At 26.5% G+C, this 26,227-nt stretch overlaps 1 protein-coding gene across 4 annotated transcripts; it reads left to right on the forward strand.

The window, feature by feature from the left end:
- The first annotated feature begins 1,872 nt into the window (after nucleotides 1-1,872).
- Nucleotides 1,873-25,565, forward strand: LOC123268335 (AMP deaminase 2). Of its 4 annotated transcripts, XM_044733321.1 has the most exons (12): nucleotides 1,873-2,556; nucleotides 3,859-3,980; nucleotides 9,942-10,098; nucleotides 14,585-14,735; nucleotides 19,007-19,193; nucleotides 19,423-19,772; nucleotides 21,012-21,209; nucleotides 21,290-21,585; nucleotides 21,681-21,971; nucleotides 23,362-23,656; nucleotides 23,805-23,915; nucleotides 25,192-25,565. In XM_044733321.1, exons 2-12 carry the CDS (start codon nucleotides 3,863-3,865, stop codon nucleotides 25,354-25,356), a joined length of 2,319 nt encoding a protein of 772 aa, XP_044589256.1. In that variant the 5' UTR covers nucleotides 1,873-2,556; nucleotides 3,859-3,862; the 3' UTR covers nucleotides 25,357-25,565. The 4 variants fall into 4 exon arrangements, with proteins under 4 accessions (XP_044589256.1, XP_044589273.1, XP_044589264.1 ...); XM_044733338.1 differs by lacking the exons at nucleotides 1,873-2,556; nucleotides 3,859-3,980 and adding an exon at nucleotides 5,320-5,789; XM_044733329.1 differs by lacking the exons at nucleotides 1,873-2,556; nucleotides 3,859-3,980 and adding an exon at nucleotides 9,644-9,826.
- The last annotated feature ends 662 nt before the right edge of the window (nucleotides 25,566-26,227 follow it).

Below are 26,227 nucleotides of genomic sequence, written 5' to 3' on the forward strand. Positions count from 1 at the left end.
ATTAATTGATGTTTGATAATTTAAAAAATTTTTTTAACAAATAAAATATGGCAAAAAAAAATTGGTAGAAATTTTAAAGAATAAAAAGTGCAATTTTTTTAAAATAATTTTTTAGAACAAATTTTTTTGTTAAAGAAAATTAAAAAATTGTTAAGTGACTGCTAACTTTAAAGTCATAATTTTATGGCATTAAACTTAGCTGTCACTTCACAATTTTTTTAATTTTCTTTGATAAATAAATTATGGCAAAAAAAAATTATTAAAAAAATAGACTTGTAGAAATTTAATAAAATTAAAAATACAATTTTTTAGGACAAATTTTTTTGTTAAAGAAAATTAAAAAATTTTTAAGTGACAGCTAAATTTAATATCATCATAATTTTTATTAATTTTCACATGTGGAAATTTTTAATTAATTTTTTTTATAATAATTTAATTGTCATAAAATTCTAAAAAAATTTTTAATGTCTGTCAACTTCAGTGTCATTTTTTTTGATGAAAATTTATTTATGAAAATTAAGTTAGCCGACATTTGAAAATTAAAAAAATTTTTTTTATTGAAAAAATGACTACAAAAAAAATGTCATTTGTAAAAAACTGTAAGTGCAATTTTTTAAAAATATTTTTTTGTTGTAATTTAATTATTAAAAAAAAATTAAAAACATCGGCTAACTTTAGTATCACAATTAATTTAGATATTTTATAGTTATAAGAATTTTTTTAGCAAATAAAAATTGTCAAAGAAAATTGACATTTAGAAAATTAAAAAAATAAAAAATCCAATTTATTAGAAATAATTTTTTGGAGCAAATTTATTTATTAAAAAATTGTCAAGCGACTGTTAACTTTAATGTCATTTTTTTTGTGTGAATTTTAGAATGTAAATTAAATTAGAGCAATTAATAATTGTAATTATACGTAGGAAGTAAAGTGACGTCCGTAGGTATGGATTTTCGCGGGGTTGAAACACGAGTCTGCGCCAATCAGCCGTCCCACTTATGCACTATCGGTGTATGTAAAGTACTTTTTTAATATAAAAGCAAAGCCGAGAATCGACCAGTAAAATTTAATATATGCTTTATATGTATTTTTGTATTTAATTTTTAGTTATTTATTAATTTACTTGGTTAGTGTATGGTCTCAGCGAATAGAAGCCGGTCAGACCGCTAGCAAGTTATTATATATAATAAATAATAGTTTAAAAAAACTAAAAACACGCTTTTTATAGAAAACCAAACTAAAAAATAGAAAATAAATTTAAATTAAGAATAGTGTTAAAAATTTCAATAAATATAAATTAATAATAGTGTAAATAAAAAAAATGTATTTTATTTTAAAAAAAGCGTGAGGTGCATGGTGTCAATAGTTATAAATATTTTATTGACAGATATGAGTAGAGTGATTATCATTTTGATAATATCTTAAAAAGCACCCCACGCTTTTTTTAAAATAAAATACATTTTTTTTATTTACACTATTATTAATTTATATTTATTGAAATTTTTAACACTATTCTTAATTTAAATTTATTTTCTATTTTTTAGTTTGGTTTTCTATAAAAAGCGTGTTTTTTAGTTTTTTTAAACTATTATTTATTTTTTACTTTTTAGTTTGGTTTATTTATAAAAGCGTGATTTTTTAGTTTTTTTAAACTATTATTTGTTGATTATCAAAAATATTCAGGCGCGCAAATTACCCACGGAGAGTTACATACTGACATACTGACATACTGACATACAAGTGAAGCTAATAAAAAATAATTATTTATAAATATTATAAATACGGGGAATCAGAGTTCGATTTCGGAGAGCGAGCCTGAGAAACGGCTACCAGAACCAAGGAAGGCCGCAGGCGCGCAGATTACCCACGGAGAGTTACTGACAAACTAACATACAAGTGAAGCTAATATAATAAAATAAAGCGTGTAATAATACTTGACCAGTAAAGTAAACTCCCACGGTAGTAATGTTGATACAATAAATGTATAAATGCGTTTTTTTCCACCCCTCTCATTCTTGCGGCTGATTCATTGACTCCGGCAAACTCACACACAACACACAAGCATCACCATCACCAGTTCAGCAAACGCAGAGTTTAGTTCCAGCGAGTGTGCGCGTCTCCGTCAATAGCCGCAGTATCTTCTATCAAACTGTGCGACACGGATGCTCTGGAGCACCTTTCAAGACTAGATTCTCAATTGAGACACTACTTCGATCACTACAGCTGTTTGTTAACAACATATGCTACTTTCATTGATTATCAGTCGCTATTATTATCACTACTGTTATTGATTTTTTTTATTTATATTTCAAATTATAAGTGGTCAGTTTTTTGAGACTCTTTTTATTTTAATTGTGCATTTTTTGTGTTTGGATTTTTTTTTCCTGGGAGAGATTTGTGTCAAGACAACGTGCGATTGATTGTGTCGAGAGTGCATGCTCACTTGCATTAACAGTGGTTCTCAAGAGTGTTTTATAAATTATTAAGTACTTTATTTAAAAGTTTTCAAGCAATTGACTAGACAACACTGCTTATAGTTATCAGCTGATAAGTTTGGTGAGTTTATACGCAATTATAGAACGTAATAATAATAATAATAATACTAAAATTGGCCGACGTTTTTAATTTTTCTTCAGTTATTAAATTAAAACCAAAAAATTGCATATAGCTTATCAAATTTTTTACAAATTAAATTTTTTCAATAAAAAAAAGTAGAAAAATTTTATGAAAATTAATTTAGCAGATATTTGATAATTTTTTTAACTAATAAATTATGGCAAAAAAAATGAAAATTAATTTAGCAGATATTTTATAATTTAAAAAATTTTTTTAACAAAAAAATTATGTAAAGGAAAATGAGAAAAAAATTGACTTTTAGAAAATTAAAACAATAAAAAATCTAATTTTTTAGAAATAATTTTTCGGAGCAATTTATTTATTAAAAAAAATTGTCAAGCTAACTTTAATGTCATCGAAAAAAATTATAAAAAAAAATTGACGTAGAAATTTTAAAAAATTAAAAATGCAATTTTTCAAAAATAATTTTTTAGAACAAATTTATTTGTTAAAAAAAACTAAAAAGTAATCAAATGACTGCTGACTTTAATGTCAAACATTTTTAAATAGCTAACTTTATTTTCATACAATAATATTATGAAAATAGCTGACAGCTGACAGTTTTTTTTTGTTAGATTTGCAAAATTAATTAGAACTAAATAAATTATATTAAAATTTTTTTTAACACAATTGTTATAAAAAAAATTTTTTTATATTTTTTATAATTATAATAAAAATGTCAAATGTCAGCTGATTTCAGTAATAAAAAAAAATATACTTAAAAAACTCCATTTTTTTTTTTATATTTTACATAATTTATTATTTTTATAACAAAACAATTCAATTAAATAATTAATTGTGTATTATTTTTTGTATTGTTATAAGTTCTAACATTAAGTACACTTTGTCATATGTCACTATCATTAGTTCTAACTTATTACCGCTAAACAAACACAACAATACGTACTACAAAAGTCTAAAAAGTCAAAGTAGATACGCTTATTCTATTGATGCTTTACATTTGTTATAAATACATTATAAATTATAATCGCTCGATTAAATTCTATTTATGTGAAGACGTAAATACTGTTGTAGATTTAAGAGTGATTATTAAGCTTGTTTTAAATTCAAGGATTTCATTGGAATATTTAGTTATTTTAGTACTTAATGAGTCAGTAAAATTATTCCCATTTCAAACTTTGCTCATTTTTATTTCATTATACACATTAATACACTGATGAACAATTATAATATTTATTGACTGAATTAATATAAAGTACTAATTATTTTTTGTATTTTTAGAATAATGGAGAGCCTGGTGTTAAATGGAGCTAGCAAGACCAATGGAGATGTGGTGTATGAGTTAGAGAATGAAGTTGACACTGACAGCACTCATATTGGCAACAACGGCGATCAGCGAGAAAGTAAGTTTATTTTTTTTATTTATAATTTTTGATATTAAAAGTAGCAAATATAAAAATTGAATATATTTTTAAAAATACATAAGAATATTTAAAAATTTTTTTTAATAATTTTATTAAATAATTAAAATTTTTATGCTTGTAAAAATAATTTACATTTTTAAATAATTTATTTAAAAAAAAAAATCCATCAATTTTTTAATTTTAATTTATTAATATAATTTAAATTAAGTAAATTTTTATGCTTGTAAAAATAATTTATATATTTAAAAAATAATTTAAAAAAATTTACATTGAAAAAAATCCATAAATTTTTTAATTTTAATTTATTAATATAACTTTAATTAAATAATTTAAATTATATAAATTTTTATGCTTGTAAAAATAATTTATATATTTAAAAAATAATTTAAAAAAATTTACATTGAAAAAAATCCATAAATTTTTTAATTTTAATTTATTAATATAATTTTAATTAAATAATTTAAATTATATAATTTTTTATGCTTGCAAAAATAATTTGTATATTTAAAAAATAATTTTTTTAAATTTACATTAAAAAAAATCCATGAATTTTTTAATTTTAATTTATTTATATAATTTAAATTAAATAATGTAAATTTTTATTCTTGTAAGAATAATTTATATATTTAAAAAATAATTAAAAAAAATTTACATTGAAAAAAATCCATGAATTTTTTAATTTTAATTTATTAATATAATTTAAATCAAATAATATAAATTTTTATGCTTGTAAAAATAATTTACACTAAAAAATTTACATTAAAAATATCCATTAATTTTAAAATTTTAATTTATTAACATAATTTAAATTTTAAATAGAATTTTATAAACAAAATTTTTAATTAACTTTCTAATATTAAAAGTATGTCGAGTATGTGACAGAGTAATTAGTGTGAATGCCATTGAACTGATGAGTGAATGAATAGCGGATGGAAAATACAAGAATTAACCAGCGAGTATTGATTTTCCAAGTGCAACTTTTCACGACTGGAATCGTGCAGCGCGCCAGGTTATTATTTCCTCGCTTGCAAGGTATGACAAATAGAAGCTAAAAGACAAAAACAGATGTTCGTGACTCGAAAGCGAACCAGCACAAAGAAAAAGTCCAATAAAAACTGAAATCATATGAACTATTTCTGTAAATCCAATATTTTGTTACAAAGTAAGACACTCTTGAACACAGGTTGACGTACTTGGCTCGGAGCTCAAGGTTTGCTAGCATAAACACTCATTGATCTGCGTTAGAGCTTTTCTGGTACACGAATAGAACCAGGAACAAGATACAAAGCAAGTCAGTCGTCAACGAGTCTTCTTAAACAGTTAATCTGGTTTAATTTTCTGACTTAATTAAGAGCGACGCAAAATTTAATCGCTCTTTTTATCTGCGCACTAAATTACTCTGAAAACGATTGTGTTTTTAATTAGCGAATCAATCATCAAGAATATTAGCAGAAGCATGCTAACAATTTGTTGGCATGTGTAACATAATATAATATAACACTGCATCGAGTTCAGTCACTCGCGACAACTCGCGTGTGCTCCGTCATAACTCTAAACTCTAAACTCAGTTGTTGCTGCAACCACCAAGTTGTTTTAAAGTTGCATTATTATGCAAATTATTTAGTGGCTCCTGCACCTTTTAAGTCTTTTAAGCCCATTTATTTTACGTGAATTAAATTCCATATTGAGCAAGCGAGAAAATGTCGAGCCGCGGAGTTACTAATAATAATGAGGCCAAGTCTCTTCAGTGCTGGTTACATCAGCCGACTTTTTTTATCAGCGAGGAAGGTGAGGATATTTTACTTGTTTTAATTATTAAAAAACAAATTTTTTTGCTCTATGATCTAGAGAATACAGAATACCGAGAGCTGATCAGTTATATAACTGATCTACTTTTGCTGCATCATTATTATCAGTCGTTTTATTTGTCAGTTATTAGTACCGTTGATGTCAAGATATGCAGACATTAGACGGCACTGTTTTATCAGTCAGCTTGAGATTATTATGAGTATTTGTACCAATTACCGTCATGCTATCGGAGATGAGTGCCGGTTGTATGTAAGGAGACTGATAGGTGAATTATATACTGTGGAATTTATATTTTTAATACCGGTACTATTTTTATTGACGTCCCACGTTCAGTTATAAGATTTGTAGATTTTTGTTGGATGATTAGTTACTATTATAATCATTTTTAATAAATGTCTAGGATATTTTATTTTAAGAAAAAAAATTAATAATAATAATAATAATAGTTTAACTAGCAATTTTGCTAGTTACTATGTGACTACCGAGACTTGTTGAATTATAAATAAATAAAATTTTGATTTATTCAATAATAATTTTGTTAAATTGCACTGTACTTTTTTAACTATAGACGTTTTTAAGGATATAAGCTCATCCCGATGTTACACTCATCAAGAGCTTCCATTTGAGTACCCATATGCATTTTTGATATATTTTTCATATATTCATATATATAATATATATAAAATATATGAAAAATTGATGTGGGTACTCAAATAAAAGGTCTCGATGAGTGTAACATCGGGATGAGCTTATATCTCTAAAAATGTCATTAATTAACAAGATAGCAAGGTCAGTTTTTAATTATTGACATTTTTTAAGATATAAGCTCATCCCGATGTTACATTCGTCAAGAGCTTTCATTTGAGTACCAACATGCATTTTTGATATATTTTTCATATATTCATATATATAATATATATAAAATATATGAAAAATTGATGTGGGTACTCAAATAAAAGGTCTCGATGAGTGTAACATCGGGATGAGCTTATATCTCTAAAAATGTCATTAATTAACAAGATAGCAAGGTCAGTTTTTAATTATTGACATTTTTTAAGATATAAGCTCATCCCGATGTTACACTCGTCAAGAGCTTTCATTTGAGTACCCACATGCATTTTGATATATTTTTCATATATTCATATATATAATATATATAAAATATATGAAAAATTGATGTGGGTACTCAAATAAAAGGTCTCGATGAGTGTAACATCGGGATGAGCTTATATCTCTAAAAATGTCATTAATTAACAAGATAGCAAGGTCAGTTTTTAATTATTGACATTTTTTAAGATATAAGCTCATCCCGATGTTACATTCGTCAAGAGCTTTCATTTGAGTACCAACATGCATTTTTGATATATTTTTCATATATTCATATATATATAATATATATAAAATATATGAAAAATTGATGTGGGTACTCAAATGAAAGGTCTCGATGAGTGTAACATCGGGATGAGCTTATATCTCTAAAAATGTCATTAATTAACAAGATAGCAAGGTCAGTTTTTAATTATTGACATTTTTTAAGATATAAGCTCATCCCGATGTTACACTCGTCAAGAGCTTTCATTTGAGTACCAACATGCATTTTTGATATATTTTTCATATATTCATATATATAATATATATAAAATATATGAAAATTGATGTGGGTACTCAAATAAAAGGTCTCGATGAGTGTAACATCAGGATGAGCTTATATCTTTAAAAATGTCATTAATTGACAAGATAGCAAGGTCAGTTCTTAATTATTGACATTTTTTAAGATATAAGCTCATCCCGATGTTACACTCGTCAAGAGCTTTCATTTGAGTACCCACATGCATTTTTGATATATTTTTCATATATTCATATATATAATATATATAAAATATATGAAAAATTGATGTGGGTACTCAAATGAAAGGTCTCGATGAGTGTAACATCGGGATGAGCTTATATCTCTAAAAATGTCATTAATTAACAAGATAGCAAGGTCAGTTCTTAATTATTGACATTTTTTAAGATATAAGCTCATCCCGATGTTACACTCGTCAAGAGCTTTCATTTGAGTACCCACATGCATTTTTGATATATTTTTCATATATTCATATATATAATATATATAAAATATATGAAAAATTGATGTGGGTACTCAAATGAAAGGTCTCGATGAGTGTAACATCGGGATGAGCCTATATCTTTAAAAATATCAATATTTCACAAGATACAAGATAATTCCTTAATTATGTATCTAGAGATAGAGCATTTTCGAATGCAGCCTAAATACTTTTCATTTTTGGAAATATTTAGGGTATTTTATTTAAAAAAAAAATTAATAATATTAATAATAGTTTAATTATATAAAATAAAAAATATTAATACTTTCATTAATATATTAATTAATATAAATGTTTATAAATAATTCGCGACTTTTTAAATTATTATTTTTGTAATTTAATATACTTAATTAAGCTAACAAAAATACACCTGATATTTTATAGATCTAAGTAACTTATAATTATTAAACAATATTTGTTATTGTCCTTGACTATTTCTAAATAAATAAATATAATAGAATGAAAAGAATGTCAGACAGCTATTATATTGAAACTATTGACACTCGAGTAGACTGAGTAAACAAAGAATTATTTTGTTTAATATTATCACCTCAGCAATTGAAATTGTAATACAAACGTAAACACCTATATATAAAAGTACATACTATTTAAATTTAAATTTACAATGCGGTCTCCTATCCTCGCGATTTAAATTTCAATGGATTTATAAGCGTCGTAAATCACTAAAATTCCGGCGCATTTGCTCGCCAGAAGAGATGATAAAGTCTTGAGAGATTTTTGATGAAAGAGGTAAACTGAGAATTTTTGTTTAACAATGAGGAAAGTTTAAGCAAAAAGCTCTGTCGCTCAGTTTATCTTGTTTTCTAGTTCTCAAACTCGTTTCAGTTTCGTCTGCAAATCGGTTTCTGGCTTGCTACCAACAATACTAAAACTTGGCTCAAGTTTTATCATAAAAATCAATACTCACGTTCCAACTTTCATTTCACTTATTTTTTTATAAAAACTGAAATAAGTATCTGCAATAAAATAAATAAAATTATAATTATTGAGTTACAATTTTTAGAAATTAATAATTAATAGATAAATTAATTAATTAACATATTAATATTTATTTATTTAATTTTTACAATATTCATTATATTGAAAAAAATTATTTATTAATTATTTTTTTTTGATTTCATCAAAAATTAAAAATAAAATTTAATTAAATTTCAATACAACATGCTAATGAACTGAATTAAAATCAAATTTTACTACATCGTATTTTATTATTAATTATTATTAAAGTTTATTTTTATTTTGTTGTGTACCGATTATCGAACTAGAAGGAAAAGCGTATAAAAAATAGCGTGATACGCAGTGTAATGTAGAAGAAAAGAGAAGAGAGAGGGTAACTGCGTATCAAAACATGCGTAGAAATTAAATTCAGTTAAATTTAATTGCTCCTCTATATTTAATCGCTTTATTGACTGAAAATAATTCATCGGATAAATGTATTTTGTGTTTTAACCAATAAACGCTGCGGTTGTCTAAAAATAAAAATCACAAAGAGACTTTTGTTTGTTGACTAAAAAATAAATTGATAAATAATACTGAGGTGAATGAACATCAAGTGGATTAACAATAGCAATATTAATAAATAGTTATTCTGAATTTTTTTTTAAGTTAATATTTTAAAACTAAAAAATTTGCATTTAAAGCATTGAAGCTCTTAAACGGTTCAGATATATATTATATATTTTTTTAGTGGAGTGATTACTGGCTGGTGTTATCAGCTTGCTTTGTGATAGCTGTTAGTCACTTTAAAAATAACTTTATTTTATAAAATCGGGTTTTATTTACTCACTTATGAAATGACGTCTAGTGAAAAAGATCTTTTTAATAATTACTCTCTGTCATTTACTAAAAAACCGGTAAAAAATATTCCTCAAATAAAAATTGATAATGGTACTCTATTTTTTTTTTTATATATAAAAATTGATCTGCTATTTTCAGTATCACAAATTACCTTTCAATAAAAAAAAAAAAACTTTGAAACTAATGAATGATTAATTTATTTCAGAAAGCGAGAGTCCAGTTTTTGACGCAGCGGGTGGTGGAGGAAATTTGAGGATGCCTTCGGAGCTTCCCAATGAAATATCAGCGCCGTATGAAGTTCCGCAGTTTCCGATCGAGCAGATCGAGAAGAAACTATTGATCCAGAGACAACTTACTGTCAAGTATGTTCATTATTTCTTCAGCTTTAGAAAATTTTATTGAAATAAATATGGAACTGAAATTTACAGACGTTTTGATAAAATTAAATTTTATTTAACAAATAAATTAATTAGAAACATTTTCACTTGAAATTTTTTACAATTTTTACTTGTAGAATTTTTTTAATCAATTTTTTTATTTTTACCATTTGTTTTAGAATTTTTTAAAAATTATTAAAGGTTTCAATTTTTTTAAATTTTATTATTGCTAAAATTTATTTTTAAATAAATAATTAAATAGCTTTTAATTTTAGAATCATTAAAGTAAATATGAAACTGAAATAAGCAGATATTTTACGATGATTAAATTTTATTTATCAAATAAACAAATAATAAAAAACTAACAACATTGCAGTCACTATGTTACTGCCGTGACTTGTGAACTATAAATAAATAAAATTTTGCTCTCTTAAATAATGAATTTAATTAAATTGCACTGAATTTTCTTAACTATTGACGTTTTGAAAGATATAAGCTCATTTTGATGTTACACTCATCAAGAGCTTTCATTTGAGTATCCACATGCATTTTCATATATTTTTCATATATTCACATATATATAATATATATAAATATATGAAAAATTGATATGGGTACTCAAATGAAAGGTCTCGATAAGTGTAACATCAAGATAAGCTTATATTTTTAAAAATGTCAATAATTAACAAGATACAAGGTCATTTCTTAATTATTGATAATTTTTAAGATATAACCTCATTTTGATATTACACTGATCAAGAGCTTTCATTTGAGTATCCACATGCATTTTCATATATTTTTCATATATTCACATATATATAATATATATAAATATATGAAAAATTGATATGGGTACTCAAATGAAAGGTCTCGATAAGTGTAACATCAGGATGAGCTTATATTTTTAAAAATGTCAATAATTAACAAGATACAAGGTCATTTCTTAATTATTGATAATTTTTAAGATATAAGCTTATTTTGATATTACACTGATCACGAGCTTTCATTTGAGTACCCACATACATTTTCATATATTTTTCATATATTCATATATATAAATATGTAAAATATATGAAAAATTGATGTGGGTACTCAAATGAAAGGACTCGATGAGTGTAACATTGGAGTGAGCTTATATCTTTAAAAATGTCAATATTTCACAAGATACAAGGTCATTTCTTAATTATTGATATTTTTTAAGATATAAGCTCATCTTGATGCTACACTCATCAAGAGCTTTCATTTGAGTACTCATATGCATTTTGATATATTTTTCATATATACATATTTGTAATATATATAAATATATGAAAAATTGATGTGGGTACTCAAATGAAAGGACTCGATGAGTGTAACATTGGAGTGAGCTTATATCTTTAAAAATGTCAATATTTCACAAGATACAAGGTCATTTCTTAATTATTGATATTTTTTAAGATATAAGCTCATCTTGATGCTACACTCATCAAGAGCTTTCATTTGAGTACTCACATGCATTTTGATATATTTTTCATATATACATATTTGTAATATATATAAATATATGAAAAATTGATATGGGTACTCAAATGAAAGGTCTCGATGAGTGTAACATCGGGATGAGCTTACATCTTTAGAAATGTCAATAGTTCACAAGATACAAGGTCATTTCTTAATTATGTATCTAGAGATAGAGAATTTTTGAATGCAGCCTAAATACTTATCATAATAAATGATAAATTCAAGTCAAGACCTTTGCAATGAGACTAAATTTCATTTTAAAAAAACCAATTTTATCATATGGCTATTCTGGACACAAAATTTTTCTTATTCTCTCAATAATATAGATAATTTTTTAAAAATATAACTTATAATTTTTCAAAATTTCTACAAGTAAAAATGTTCTCCAATTTTATTATTGCTAATTTATTTATTATAAAATTTTTAAAAAATAATAAAATGTCACTAAATTTCAGAATCATTGAAATAAATTGATCTTGGTATCCAATATTGTCCTTAATCGGTCTAGTCATCAGACCGGATAATAGCAGAGTTAATTAAACGTTATTTAATGACAAACTCACGTACACGTAAGTGGATTTTATCAATCGACCCAAAATTATGTCGTTGGAAGCATGACGCACTACTATCTATATGTTCACATATCACATTTATAAAATGAAAATGGTAACAAGTAAACTACCGATCAATAATCCAATGACGGTGAATAGAGCTTAATGGAGTGATCCTCTTTCTCTTTCATATTCTCAGTGTCCCTGGTGTCCCGTTCATTCGGATATTTGACATAATATCTTTCTGCGACATTTATGTCCGACATTATACGATATTAATTCGATATTATCCCCTCGCGCCCCTCAACGGCTGGCTAACACGCGTAATTTATAAATTATGAACAATTATAATTATAATTAAATTAAAATCGCTTCGCGCGGGTAAATATACATTTTTGATAATTAATTAATTGATTTAAAAAAAAAAAAGCAGTTCATTTTTATTTTTATAAAATTATTTTCCAGAATAAGGAGTGTGGGATGCGGGCGAAAAATATTCTCGCACGCGTACTCTTGCAGCGGCTTATAAACACATGGAAGGGATATCGGCGGTCTCTCCGGCAGTACTAGTGCGACTGCGAGCGCGATAGGATTCGAATCTTCAATAAAACGTTTCCTCTTATCTCGCAATAAGATATTATTATTTTTTTACTTGAAATATATTAAATAGCAAGTTTTATTTTCATCTATCATAGCCAGCCATGAATTCGAGGAATGTGATCGGTTTTCCGAAAGAATAAATTATTTTATTTTATTTTTGAGTAATTTTTTTATATCAAGGCGAGATGTAGTAGAATTATCGTAACAGTATTTATATTTACGTAATTATTTGTTTGTGATACTCAGTGCCTTCAATCTTATAATTATTTTAGAGACATAGTTGATATTTTATTTATAATGTTCGCTTGCGCTATTGATTCTAAGCGGTGGTTGAGAGACAAAAATATTTTGATAAAGTAAGATTGCATTGAAATAACTAAGGTGTTTTTGAAAATTTATTAATAATAATAATGATAACTAGCAACCTTGCAATCACTATGTGACTGCCGTGACTTATAAATTAAAAAAATTAAATTTTGCGTTAGTAAATAATGACTTTTGGTAAATTGCACTGTACTTTCTTAAATATTGACGTTTTTTAAGATATAAGCTCATCTCGATGTAACGCTCATCAAGAGCTTTCATTTGAGTACCCACATGCATTTTTGATATATTTTTCATATATACATATATATAATATACATAAATATATAAAATATATGAAAAATTGATGTGGGTACTCAAATGAAAGGTCTCGATGAGTGTAACATCGAGATTAGCTTATATCTTCAAAAATATCATTAATTGACAAGTCAGTTCTTAATTATTAACATTTTTAAAGATATAAGCTCATCCCTATGTAACGCTCATCAAGAGCTTTCATTTGAGTACCCACATGCATTTTTGATATATTTTTCATATGTACATATATATAATATACATAAATATATAAAATATATGAAAAATTGATGTGGGTACTCAAATGAAAGGTCTTGATGAGTGTAATGTCGGGATGAGCTTATATCTTCAAAAATAGTATTAGTTGACAAGATAGCAGTTAGTTCTTAATTATTGACATTTTTTAAGATATAAGCTGATCTCGATCTTACGCTGATCAAGAGCTTTCATTTGAGTACCCACATGCATTTTTGATATATTTTTCATATATTCATATATATAATATATATAAATATATGAAAAATTGATGTGGGTACTCAAATGAAAGGTCTTGATGAGTGTAATGTCGGGATGAGCTTATATCTTCAAAAATAGTATTAGTTGACAAGATAGCAGTTAGTTCTTAATTATTGACATTTTTTAAGATATAAGCTGATCTCGATCTTACGCTGATCAAGAGCTTTCATTTGAGTACCCACATGCATTTTTGATATATTTTTCATATATTCATATATATAATATATATAAATATATGAAAAATTGATGTGGGTATTCAAATGAAAGGTCTCGATGAGTGTAACATCGAGATGAGCTTATATCTTTAAAAATGTCAATATTTCACAAGATAATAACAATAATTTAATTTAATTTATGTTTTTAAAAAAAATTTTAAACCTAGCGCTTCTAAATTTTTTTAATTTACTTAAAGGAAAAATTTAACTAAAAAATAATTAACTTAATTGAATGTAAATAAACAATTTAATGACTAAGTAATTGAGTGACGCATTTAACTATTTTTAAATCTCGGAAGATAAACATTCGATTAATCATTTAAAACGTGTACTTGTTTACTTAATTATTATTTTATTTATTTATTTATTTATAAAGATATTATTCAATACGAGTTCGATAAGTTGAAAACACTTAATTTATTAGACATAAATAATTGATAATTTTTTAATTATGATAATTCTTTATTTCAGAGCGGCAAAAGACCTCGAGGAGCGTCGTAGCCACTATGAACCTTCACTGGGACCTGCAGCTGACGACAATGACTACCCCTTTACCCTCGAAGAAAATGACTTCGTTCCTCACTTCCAGCGCGTCTCCATTTCCGGGGAAGACACATCTGGAGTAAGTTTTAATTAAATAATATTTTTACTTTTTATGAACTTTGTTACTCGCATTGACGTTTTCTGCTCGCTGTCGGGGAAAAGGTGGAAGGTGGAAGGTGGACGATGCCGGGAAACCGCATGAGTGCGGTGTTACGTGAAGTTCACCTTTATAGCACGTCATTAAAAATATCATGCACCCCTGCAAGCTCGTTACGTTATCGGAAAGTTTGCGTTACATTTTTCCAAGACCTTGATTATGAAGTTCTTGGGATTCTGATTAAATGCCGGGTTCTTGTGAATGACACTTCTTAGAATTATGATTCATATCTGCATTAAATTCTTCGCGTGATTAATAGTGTATTACACTCATTGGGAAGGAAAATAAGAAAAGCCTCAGATCACATGTAATTGTTGACCGAGGCGAAGCCGAGGTCAATAAATATGTGATCTGAGGTTTTCTTTTTTAATTCCCAAGGGCTGTATAATATTTTTTGTCCGAGGAAGGAGGAAAGCGGCAACTTTGTTTAGCGCAGTGAGACCAAAGTTGCCACTTTCTGCCCAGAGGGCAAAATAGTATATTACACACCTAGGGAAGTAAAGTAAGAAATGTCTCAGATCACATGTAATTGTTGGCCGAGGCGAAGCCGAGGTTGACAAACATGTGATTTGAGGCTTTCTTATTTACTTCCCGTGGAGTGTATACTATTTTTTTGCTCGACGAAGGCAGAAAGTGACACTTTCGTTTAGCGCAGCGGGCCGAAAGTTGACGCTTCCTGCCCGTCGAGCAAAAAAATACTTTATTTACTTTTTTTAACTTCCCGCTACGAAAATCGAAGATTTTCAAAAATCGGGAAGTTATTGTTTTCACCCCGTTTTGCAAAAATCGAGTTTTCATCAGATCTCGACGTTTGAAGGTCACAGGAAGCTTCCCTGACTATCCCCGCGAGGTTATCACGGCGTCTGTATGTATGTGTGTGTGTGTGTGTGTGTGAAAGTATGTGAACCGCTTATAACTTTTGAACGGCTTGACCGATTTCATCGCGGTTGGTGCCATTCGAAAGGGCTTGACCAAACTTAGATTTTGAAAACTATTTGGACCGATTCAGATCAATAGATTTTGAGAAATCTTAAAAAAACTGAAAAAAAATTTTTTTTCAAATGTGGTTTTTTTGGAATAACTTTTAAACGGCTTAAAGGTTCAATTCCAAAAACTAATCAGCTCTTAACCTCAAAAAACTACGTCGATCGCCACCAGTCCGGTCAAAATCGGTTGATTCGTTCGAGAGATATTGTGAACGAAAGAAAACCGAAAAAAGTGTTTTTTCGGAATAACTCCAAAATTCCTAGCGCGATCAATTCAAAATTTGAGATTCTTTGTGAGGCTTGAAAAACTGCGTCGAATGCTTCTAACCGCGTAAAAATCGGTTTATTCATTCAAAAGTTATTGCGGTTTAAAAATTCAAAAAATAGTGTCTTATCAAATCTCTATCAGACTTTTGAGCTCGAAGAGCTTTAAAGGATAGGAAAGCAATCTCTTTGAGCTCGGAGAGCTCAAAATAACCCATAAATTGTATTTTTGAGCTCGAAGAGCTCAAAAACGTCATTGGTGCAATTTTAAGCGCCTAAGTATGAAATTAGCGGGAAGTTGCAGGGATGGCCTTCAGGGTCAACCGTTTTCCTAATTTTTTTATGTACACTTTATTTTAATTCATGAGAAAAAAAATAACATCTGTTTTAAATTCTCTGCATTATAATTATAAAGATTTTTTACACGATAGAAATTTACTCACGATTATGCTAATTATTTAACAATTCTAATAAATGTCTCAAGTGTTGAGACTAAATTAATGTCAAAAAGTTTTTATACAATAGACAGGTTTTATTTTTTATATTTTAAGTTACTTGACGAAGTTTTATTTTAATTTATTTTAAAAATTAATACATTAATGTTTTTTTCTATTTAATTTAAAATTATAAATTTTTTTATTGGAAATTTTAATATTAATTTATTTATTAAAATTAAAATATTAATTATTTTTATTAAAATTGAAACATCAATATTTTTTATTGCAAAAATAGTAATATTAAAGTTTTTACTTAAAAGCTTGTTAATTTTTTTATTTAATAAAAAAAATGAATTTTTTTTTAATTAAATAAAAAAATTAATAACAAACATTATAAAATCTAGTCGAGCAAATTTTACAGTAAATTTATTTTAAAAATTAAAATGTTAATTATTTTTATTAAAATTGAAACATTAATATTTTTTATTGTAAAATTAAATATTGATTTATTTATTAAAACTAAATTATCAATTTTTTATTGCAAAAATAGTAATATTAAGTTTTTTATTCAAAAACTTATGTTAATTTTTTTAGTTACTTTTTTATTTAATTTTTAATTAAAAAAAATTAATTTTTTTAATTTAAATTAAAAAGCAAACGGTATAAAATCTAGTAGTACAAATTTTACAGCAAATTTATTTAAAAAATTAAAATATTCATTGTTTTATTATAAAAATTGAAATATTAATTTTTTTATTAAAATTAAAAGTAATAAATTTTTTAAATTACCTAAAAATAAAAACTTATAAAACAAACATAATAAAATCTGCCAGCGCAAACTTTACATTAAATTAAATCTGATTAAATATTATCCGAGTTAATCAACTAAGTAATTGGTTAGTTAGTAGACTTATTCAAACAGTCACGGAAATATAATTACCATGATTATAACTATTGATATGGATATTGATATAGAAGGTATACATATCCTGATATTGCTCTTTAGCCAGAACTTTCCCTGGTGACCTAGCTCGCACGTGTCAGATTAAGTAAACTCATATTTAATTTCACATCACACTGACCCAGTCAAGGTCAAGTTCAATCAATAAAACGTTACATCTCTCCTGTAAAATTCTCACTTTCATAATAATTTATATTATTAAGAGAATTAGAAAAATTTTGTGTCCAGGATAGTCATATGATAAAATCGGTTATTTACATAATTAAGAAATTACCTTGTATCTTGTGAAATATTGACATTTTTAAAGATGTAAGCTCACCCCGACGTTACATTCATCGAGACCTTTCATTTGAGTACCCACATCAATTTTTCATATATTTATATATATATATATATATATATATATATATATATATATATATATATATATATATATATATATATATGAAAAATATATCAAAATGCATGTGGGTACTCAAATGAAAGCTCTTGATGAGTGTAACTTTAGTATGAGCTTATATCTTAAAAAATGTCAATAGTTAAGAAATGACCTTGTATCTTGTGAACTATTGATATTTTTAAAGATATAAGCTCCTCCTGATGTTACACTCATCAAGACCTTTAATTTAAGTACCTACATCAATTTTTCATATATTTTATATATTTATATATATTATAAATGTGTATATATGAAAAATATATCAAAAATGCATGTGGGTACTTAAATGAAAGCTCTTGATGAGTGTAACTTCAGAATGAGCTTATATCTTAAAAAATGACCTTGTATCTTGTGAACTATGGACATTTTTAAAGATATAAGCTCATCCTGATGTTACACTCATCGAGACCTTTTATTTGAGTATCCACATCAATTTTTCATATATTTTATGTATTTATATATATTATAAATATTTATATATGAAAAATATATAAAAATGCATATGGGTACTCAAATGAAAGCTCTTGATGAGTGTAACTTTAGTATGAGCTTATATCTTAAAAAATGTCAATAGTTAAGAAATGACCTTGTATCTTGTGAACTATTGATATTTTTAAAGATATAAGCTCATCCTGATGTTACACTCATCGAGACCTTTTATTTGAGTACCCACATCAATTTTTCATATATTTTATATATTTATATATATATTATAAATATTTATATATGAAAAATATATAAAAATGCATGTGGGTACTCAAATGAAAGCTCTTGATGAGTGTAACTTTAGTATGAGCTTATATCTTAAAAAATGTCAATAGTTAAGAAATGACCTTGTATCTTGTGAACTATTGATATTTTTAAAGATATAAGCTCATCCTGATGTTACACTCATCAAGACCTTTAATTTAAGTACCTACATCAATTTTTCACATATTTTATATATTTATATATATTATAAATGTGTATATATGAAAAATATATCAAAAATGCATGTGGGTACTTAAATGAAAGCTCTTAATGAGAATAACATCGGGATGAGCTTATATCTTTAAAAACGTCAGTAGTTAAAAAAGTACTATGCAATAACAAAAACTTTTTTGCAGGTGCCGTTGGAGGACCTGCAAAGAGCTTCGCAGATGCTAGTGCAAGCATTGTACATCCGAGAGAAGTACATGATAAATTCAAACCAGACATTTCCGTCCATCACCTCCCGGTTCCTGAGGAACGTCGACAAGAAGCCTTTAAACAGCGCGGAGTTGTTCCAGCACGAGGACCGAATGGCGATAGCAGGTAAATTTTTTTGAGTAATTAATCAAAATTTATTACAAACAACTTCTCCAGAGTCCTGATCCCTATCCCGGAGCTGAGTCAGGTTTAATCTCGCTGAGGTCTGTCGACTTTTCTGAGCACGTGTCACTCAAGGTCCCTTGTTATGTATTATTTATCTTTTGTTTTATTTTAACTCTGAGGGCAGTCCCTCTCGAGGTTGCATTGTTCTTAACTATTGTGGCTATTTTAGACCACCCTGTGCATGCACCTGCCTCAAGAGGCGACCCCTGGGACTGCGAGTTTCCGCCTGCCAAGAATTACAAGATCAACCCCGTCAACGGAGTGTTCAACGTCTACGCTAACGAGGAGGATCTTGCTAATGGGAAGCCTCTGCCTTACGCTTACCCGGATCTCGGGACCTTTGTACGTGACATGAATTTACTCTGCTCTATGATTGCCGATGGCCCGCTTAAATCATTTTGCTACAGGCGATTGAGTTATTTGTCTTCGAAATTTCAATTACATGTTCTGCTTAATGAGTTACGGGAACTTGCTAGTCAGAAAGCTGTTCCTCATAGAGATTTTTATAATATCAGAAAGGTTCGTTTTTTATTTTATTTATTTAATTAAATAAAAGACTCAGTTATTGACTCTTGCAATTTTTTTCTAATCAAAAAAATATAATGTTCTTAAAAAAAAGGAATCTTAAAATTTATAATTATTAATTTATTAAAATTGATCTATTTTTTTTAATTAAAATAAAATTATAGGTGTCAATAATTGGGTCTTTTACCTCATGTTGATATTTAAATTAAATAATATTAGAGTTAGCCGACATTTTTGATTTTTTAATTTTTTTTTACTTATTAAATTGGAACAAAAAAATTTTTTTAAATTGCATTTCAAATTTGTCAAGTTTTTGACCAGCCAAATTTTTTTCAATGAAAAAAATTATAACAATTTATAAATGTCGGCTAAATTAATTTTGTTTATTGTTTATTTATATATACGCCAATCGGCTTTATACATATTGGTAATACAAAATTTTGAGAGAAATTAATATAAAAAAATTATAATATACAAAAGAAAAAATATTGCAAAATTATGTTACAAGATTGCTTTTAATTTAGCTAAGAATGTTTGATAGGAACTTTAAAAAAAATTGATATCTATTAATAAGAGCTGATATTCTATTTCTTGGACTATTGATGATTTTCATTGAAATTAAACTGATTCAAGGAATAAAATTCCGAACTAAAGAATTTTTTTTTTTAATTATATCAAATTAAGTCAAACAGAAATTCTTTAGTTAAAAAATTTTTCTTTAATTTTTTTATTTTATTTCAAGTTAATTTTTCTTCATAATTTAAAATGATTTTTTTTTTATTCAAGTTTACAAAAAAAAAAAAATTATTAGTTAGAATTTGTTTCTTTTTTTTTAGTATAATAATAATAATTTTTCTACTTAACGTCCGTATTTGTTCTTACTTATCTTCTTAGGAACTTTTACAAACTTGAAAATTTTTTTATTTGCTTATAAATTGATTTTAAAAAATAAAAAGTTTTTAATTTTTTATATTGACATCTTAATAATTTCAATTAACTTTCTATTGAACTTGAAAAAATCAATAGTAAATTAAAAAGCAAATTACTACTTTTAATTTTTTATTTTATTTAAATAAAAATTTATTTGTATTATTTGAGTTATTTAAAATTTTTAGATCTTTAGTAATTTTTTCAATGAAACATTAAAATAATTTTTTTAATTTTATAAAATAAACTAAGATATAATTATAATTATTAATAAATGTAATTATAATTACTAATAAATAATTTCAGGTGGATACACATATCCACGCAGCGTCATGTATGAATCAAAAACATTTATTACGATTCATAAAAAAGACACTTAAAAATCATGCTGATGAAGTAGTAACATGCTCGAAGAGCGGGGAAATGATGACTCTTGCCCAAGTATTTGAGTCAATGAATCTCACAACTTACGATCTTAGCGTAGATATGCTCGACGTTCACGCAGTAAGTAATAATTCACTTACAATAAATTTAATTAACAGTCTAGACAAAAGTCAAACTAAAAAAAAATTTTTTTCCTGCAGGACAGAAATACCTTCCACCGTTTCGACAAATTCAACGCCAAGTACAACCCGATCGGTGAAAGTCGTCTGCGCGAAGTGTTTCTTAAAACCGACAATTACCTCGACGGTAAATACTTTGCGCGGATCATCAAAGAAGTCGCCAGCGACCTTGAGGAGTCAAAGTATCAGAATGCTGAACTGAGGCTGTCTATTTACGGTAAAAGCGCTGATGAATGGGACAAGCTTGCTAATTGGGCGATCAAAGGTGACGTCTATTCAGACAACGTTCGCTGGCTTATTCAGATTCCGCGGCTCTAGTAAGTCTGCCTCTAAATGTTAAAAAAAGGAATTGATAATTAATCTTAATTTTAAAATTTTTATATTTATTGTTTGTCCTTGATTAATTTTCTAGCGATATATTCAAGCTAAACAAGTTGATGAGTAATTTCCAAGAAATTATCAACAACATCTTCTTGCCGCTGTTCGAAGTCACTAACGACCCTTCGTCTCATCCTGACCTTCACAAGTTCCTGCAGTATGTAATTGGATTCGACTCTGTTGACGATGAGAGCAAACCTGAGAATCCGCTTTTTGATAAAGACGTATCGCCTCCTGAGGAATGGAATGACATTGAGAATCCTCCCTATGGGTACTATCAGTACTATACTTTTGCTAACATGACGGTCCTTAATCATTTTCGAGCGTAAGTTATACTTGATATATATTTATAAAAAAAGTTTATTGATTATTAATTGATTCTTTTTATTTATTTAAAATTTTTATTGCATTATTTTGTTATTTATTATCATCAATTTTTATTATTTTTTATAATAATTTTACTTTATTAAGTAATGAATTTTGTTAGATTGCACTATATTTTTTTAACAATTGACATTTTTAAAGATATAAGCTCATCCTGATGTTACACTTATCAAGAGCTTTCATTTGAGTACCCACATACATTTTGATATATTTTTCATATATTCATGTATATATAAATATATAAAATATATGAAAAATTGATGTGGGTACTCAAATGAAAGGTCTTGATGAGTATAAATACAGGATGAGATTATATCTTTAAAAATGTCAATGGTTCACGAGATATTAGGTCAGTTCTTAATTATTGATATTTTTAAGGATATAAGCTCATCCTGATGTTATACTCATCAAGAGCTTTTATTTGAGTACCCACATGCATTTTTGATATATTTTTCATATATACATATATATAATATATATAAATACATAAATATATGAAAAATTGATGTGTGTACTTAAATAAAAGATCTCAATGAGTGTAATGTCGGGGTGAGCTTATATCTTTAAAAATGTCACTAGTTCACGAGATACTGGGTCAGTTCTTAATTATTGATATTTCTAAAGATGTAAGCTCATCCTGATGTAACGCTCATCAAGAGCTTTCATTTGAGTACCCACATGCACTTTTGATATATTTTTCATATATACATATATATATATATAAATATATAAAATATATATATATATATATATACATATATATATATATAAATATATAAAATATATGAAAAATTGATGTGGGTACTCAAACGAAAGGTCTTGATGAATGTAACATCGGGATGAGCTTATATCTTTAAAAATGTCAATGGTTCACGAGATACTAGATCAGTTCTTAATTATTGATATTTTTAAAGATATAAGCTCATTCCGATGTTACACTCATCAAGAGCTTTCATTTGAGTACCCACATGCATTTTTGATATATTTTTCATATATACATATATATTATATATAAAATATATGAAAAATTCATACAAGGTCATTTTTAATTACGTATCTAGAGATTCTCTTAATAATATAAATTTATTAAAAATAAATAATTATTTATTAGCAGTTAATAAAAAATTCTTAACTGTTAATTAATTTTATATAATAAAAAATTTATATATTATTTATAAATAATAAATATTTGTTAAATTAATTCATATTAAAAAAACAAATATAAACAATTATTAAAGTTTATTCAATTAAAAAAAAAATTATTCTATCAGTATAAAATTATGAATATTTATAAACATAATTATAATTTATAAATAAAATTAATTTTCCAGTGACCGAGGCCTGAACACTTTTGTCCTGCGACCTCACTGCGGTGAAGCCGGTCCAATCCAACATCTGGTCTGCGGATTCATGATGGCAGAGAATATATCACACGGTCTCTTGCTCCGCAAAGTCCCAGTGCTCCAATATCTGTATTACCTGGCTCAGATTGGGATCGCAATGTCACCTCTGAGCAATAATTCTCTATTCTTAAACTACCACCGTAACCCTTTGCCGGAATACCTCGCACGGGGCCTCTGCGTCAGCCTCTCCACAGACGATCCTCTGCAATTTCACTTCACAAAGGTATTTATGGAGGACAGTGGCTTTTGAACTTCCTAGCTTGTTAATACTAGGAATAGCTTTACTTTCCTCTAAGGAATATAAATTACTGCGGGCTATTTTATTTACTCTGATTCTACAAAGGCCTTTACTTGCTCTTTTTGTCTTTCAGGAACCTCTCATGGAGGAGTACAGTATTGCTGCACAGGTCTGGAAACTCAGTTCTTGCGACATGTGTGAGCTTGCAAGGAACTCTGTTATAATGAGCGGTTTTCCTCACAAGGTATGTTATTGTCATTATATTGTAAATTTAAATTGTCAATTTAGATAATTATTTATGCTTTAAATTAATAAGACTCTACTCTGACTGTACTCTTAATTCATACACAAATAGTATTACATCATTTATTTTTTAATTAAAGTTTTTTGACAATTTTTTAATAAAATTAAAAGCTTTAAATTTTGATAAATAAAAATAGTAAAAATTTTCTTCACTAAATTTTTCATTACATTATTAATTAAAACTAGCAACTTTGCAATGACTATTATTAAATTTCACTGTACTTTCTTAATTATAGACGATTTTAAAGATATAAATTCATCCCGATGTTACACTCATCAAGAGCTTTCATTTGAGTACCTACATGCATTTTTGATATATTTTTCATATATACATATTTACATATATATATAATATATATAAATATATGAAAAATTGATGTGGGTACTCAAATGAAAGGTATCGATGAGTATAATATCAAAATGAGCTTATATCTTCAAAAATGTCAATAGTTGACAAGATAACAAAGTCAGTTTTTAATTATTGACATTTTTGAAGATATAAGCTCATCCTGATGTTACACTCATCAAGAGCTTTCATTTGAGTACCCACATGCATTTTTGATATATTTATCATTTATAGATATATATATATATATATAATATATATAAATATATGAAATATATGAAAAATTGATGTGGGTACTCAAATGAAAGGTCTCGATGAGTGTAACATTGGAATGAGTTTATATCTTTAAAAATGTTAATAGTTGACAATATAGCAGTCAGTTCTTAATTATTGACATTTTTAAAGATTTAAGCTCATCCTGATGTTACACTCATCAAGAGCTTTCATTCGAATACCCACATGCATTTTTGATATATTTATCATATATAGATATATATAATATATATAAATATATGAAAAATTGATGTGGGTAGTCAAATGAAAGGTCTTGATGAGTGTAACATCAGGATGAGCTTATATCTTTAAAAATGTCAATAGTTCACGAGATACATGTTCATTTCTTAATTATGTATCTGGAGATAGAGCATTTTTAAATCAAAATTTATTGAATTTTATTCAACAATTAATTTAAATTCAAATTTCCAAAAATTTTAATTACACAATTTTCTTTTATTGATTTAAAATTAAAAAATTGTTTTTTTCAATCAATAAATTTATACTACTGACATTTTAACGCCGATGAGCTAATTCCTAAGATCACTTCCAAGAAGAAACAAAATTGCCACTTAAAAAAAAACCTTTACATTTTCAGAGCAAGCAGTACTGGCTAGGACCAAACTACACGAAGGAAGGAGTAGCTGGGAACGACATCACGAGGACAAATGTCCCCGATATCCGGGTGGCGTATCGGTACGAGACTCTCGTCGATGAACTTTCCAATATCTTTAAAGTTGTTGAAAAGCCCGACAGTTTTTAGTTCGCCTCAGTAAATTCTCTCCCCCAACTCCCGTAGGGAAGTTTTCTTTTGGGAATAAACTTTAGCTTTAAAGTCCCCAGGAAATTGAATCATCATTCACGTCAAACTTTAATGTCCGATTGTCAATATTCAATTTTTATTTCTTAAACATAAATATTAAAAGCAACTAACGAACCGATGGCCTTTTATCTAAACAAGAATAAAAAATAGGATATCAATTATTAAACGTCAATTCTTATTTTATAATTAAATCTTTTGGCATTATTTAATACTTCAATAATTTTTAAATATTGTTAAAAATAATTTCGTTTGATCAAAGACCAATCAAAGATTTATTTATATTTTTTTTTATTTCTTCCTTTTATTTTTATTATTATTATTAATATTATGACTATGATTAAGATAGAAGAAAAGTTAGACTTAAAAGAGGAAGTAAAAAATAGAGTAATTTTTTTTTTACTTTTAAAAAAATTTATAAAATGTTCGCTAGTGCCAGAGAGTTTTAAATTCAACTTAACTCTTTTAATCTTTTGTTATATTTTTGTACATTTTTTACTGCATTCATAAATAATGTTTGGTTGTGTTTTTCTATATAATAAAATTAAAAAGTTGAAAAAAAAAAATAATTTAATTATTTTGAAATAAAATAAATAAATATTCAATTTTTAAAAGTAATTAGTGAGTAAAAAAATTAATAAAATTAATAAGATTCTCAGCGAGTTTCCCGGACGATACGCGAAAATGTATGTTAGTAAATTAATAAAAAATTAAATTAGAAAAATATTTGTATTATGGACTAAGAGAGGAATGTATTTATTGTAAAAAGTATATTCTAGAAAAATAATAAATATATTATATATGTATGTTAGAA

Source organism: Cotesia glomerata, linkage group LG1 (genome assembly GCF_020080835.1).
Source record: "Cotesia glomerata isolate CgM1 linkage group LG1, MPM_Cglom_v2.3, whole genome shotgun sequence".
NCBI lineage: Eukaryota > Metazoa > Arthropoda > Insecta > Hymenoptera > Braconidae > Cotesia > Cotesia glomerata.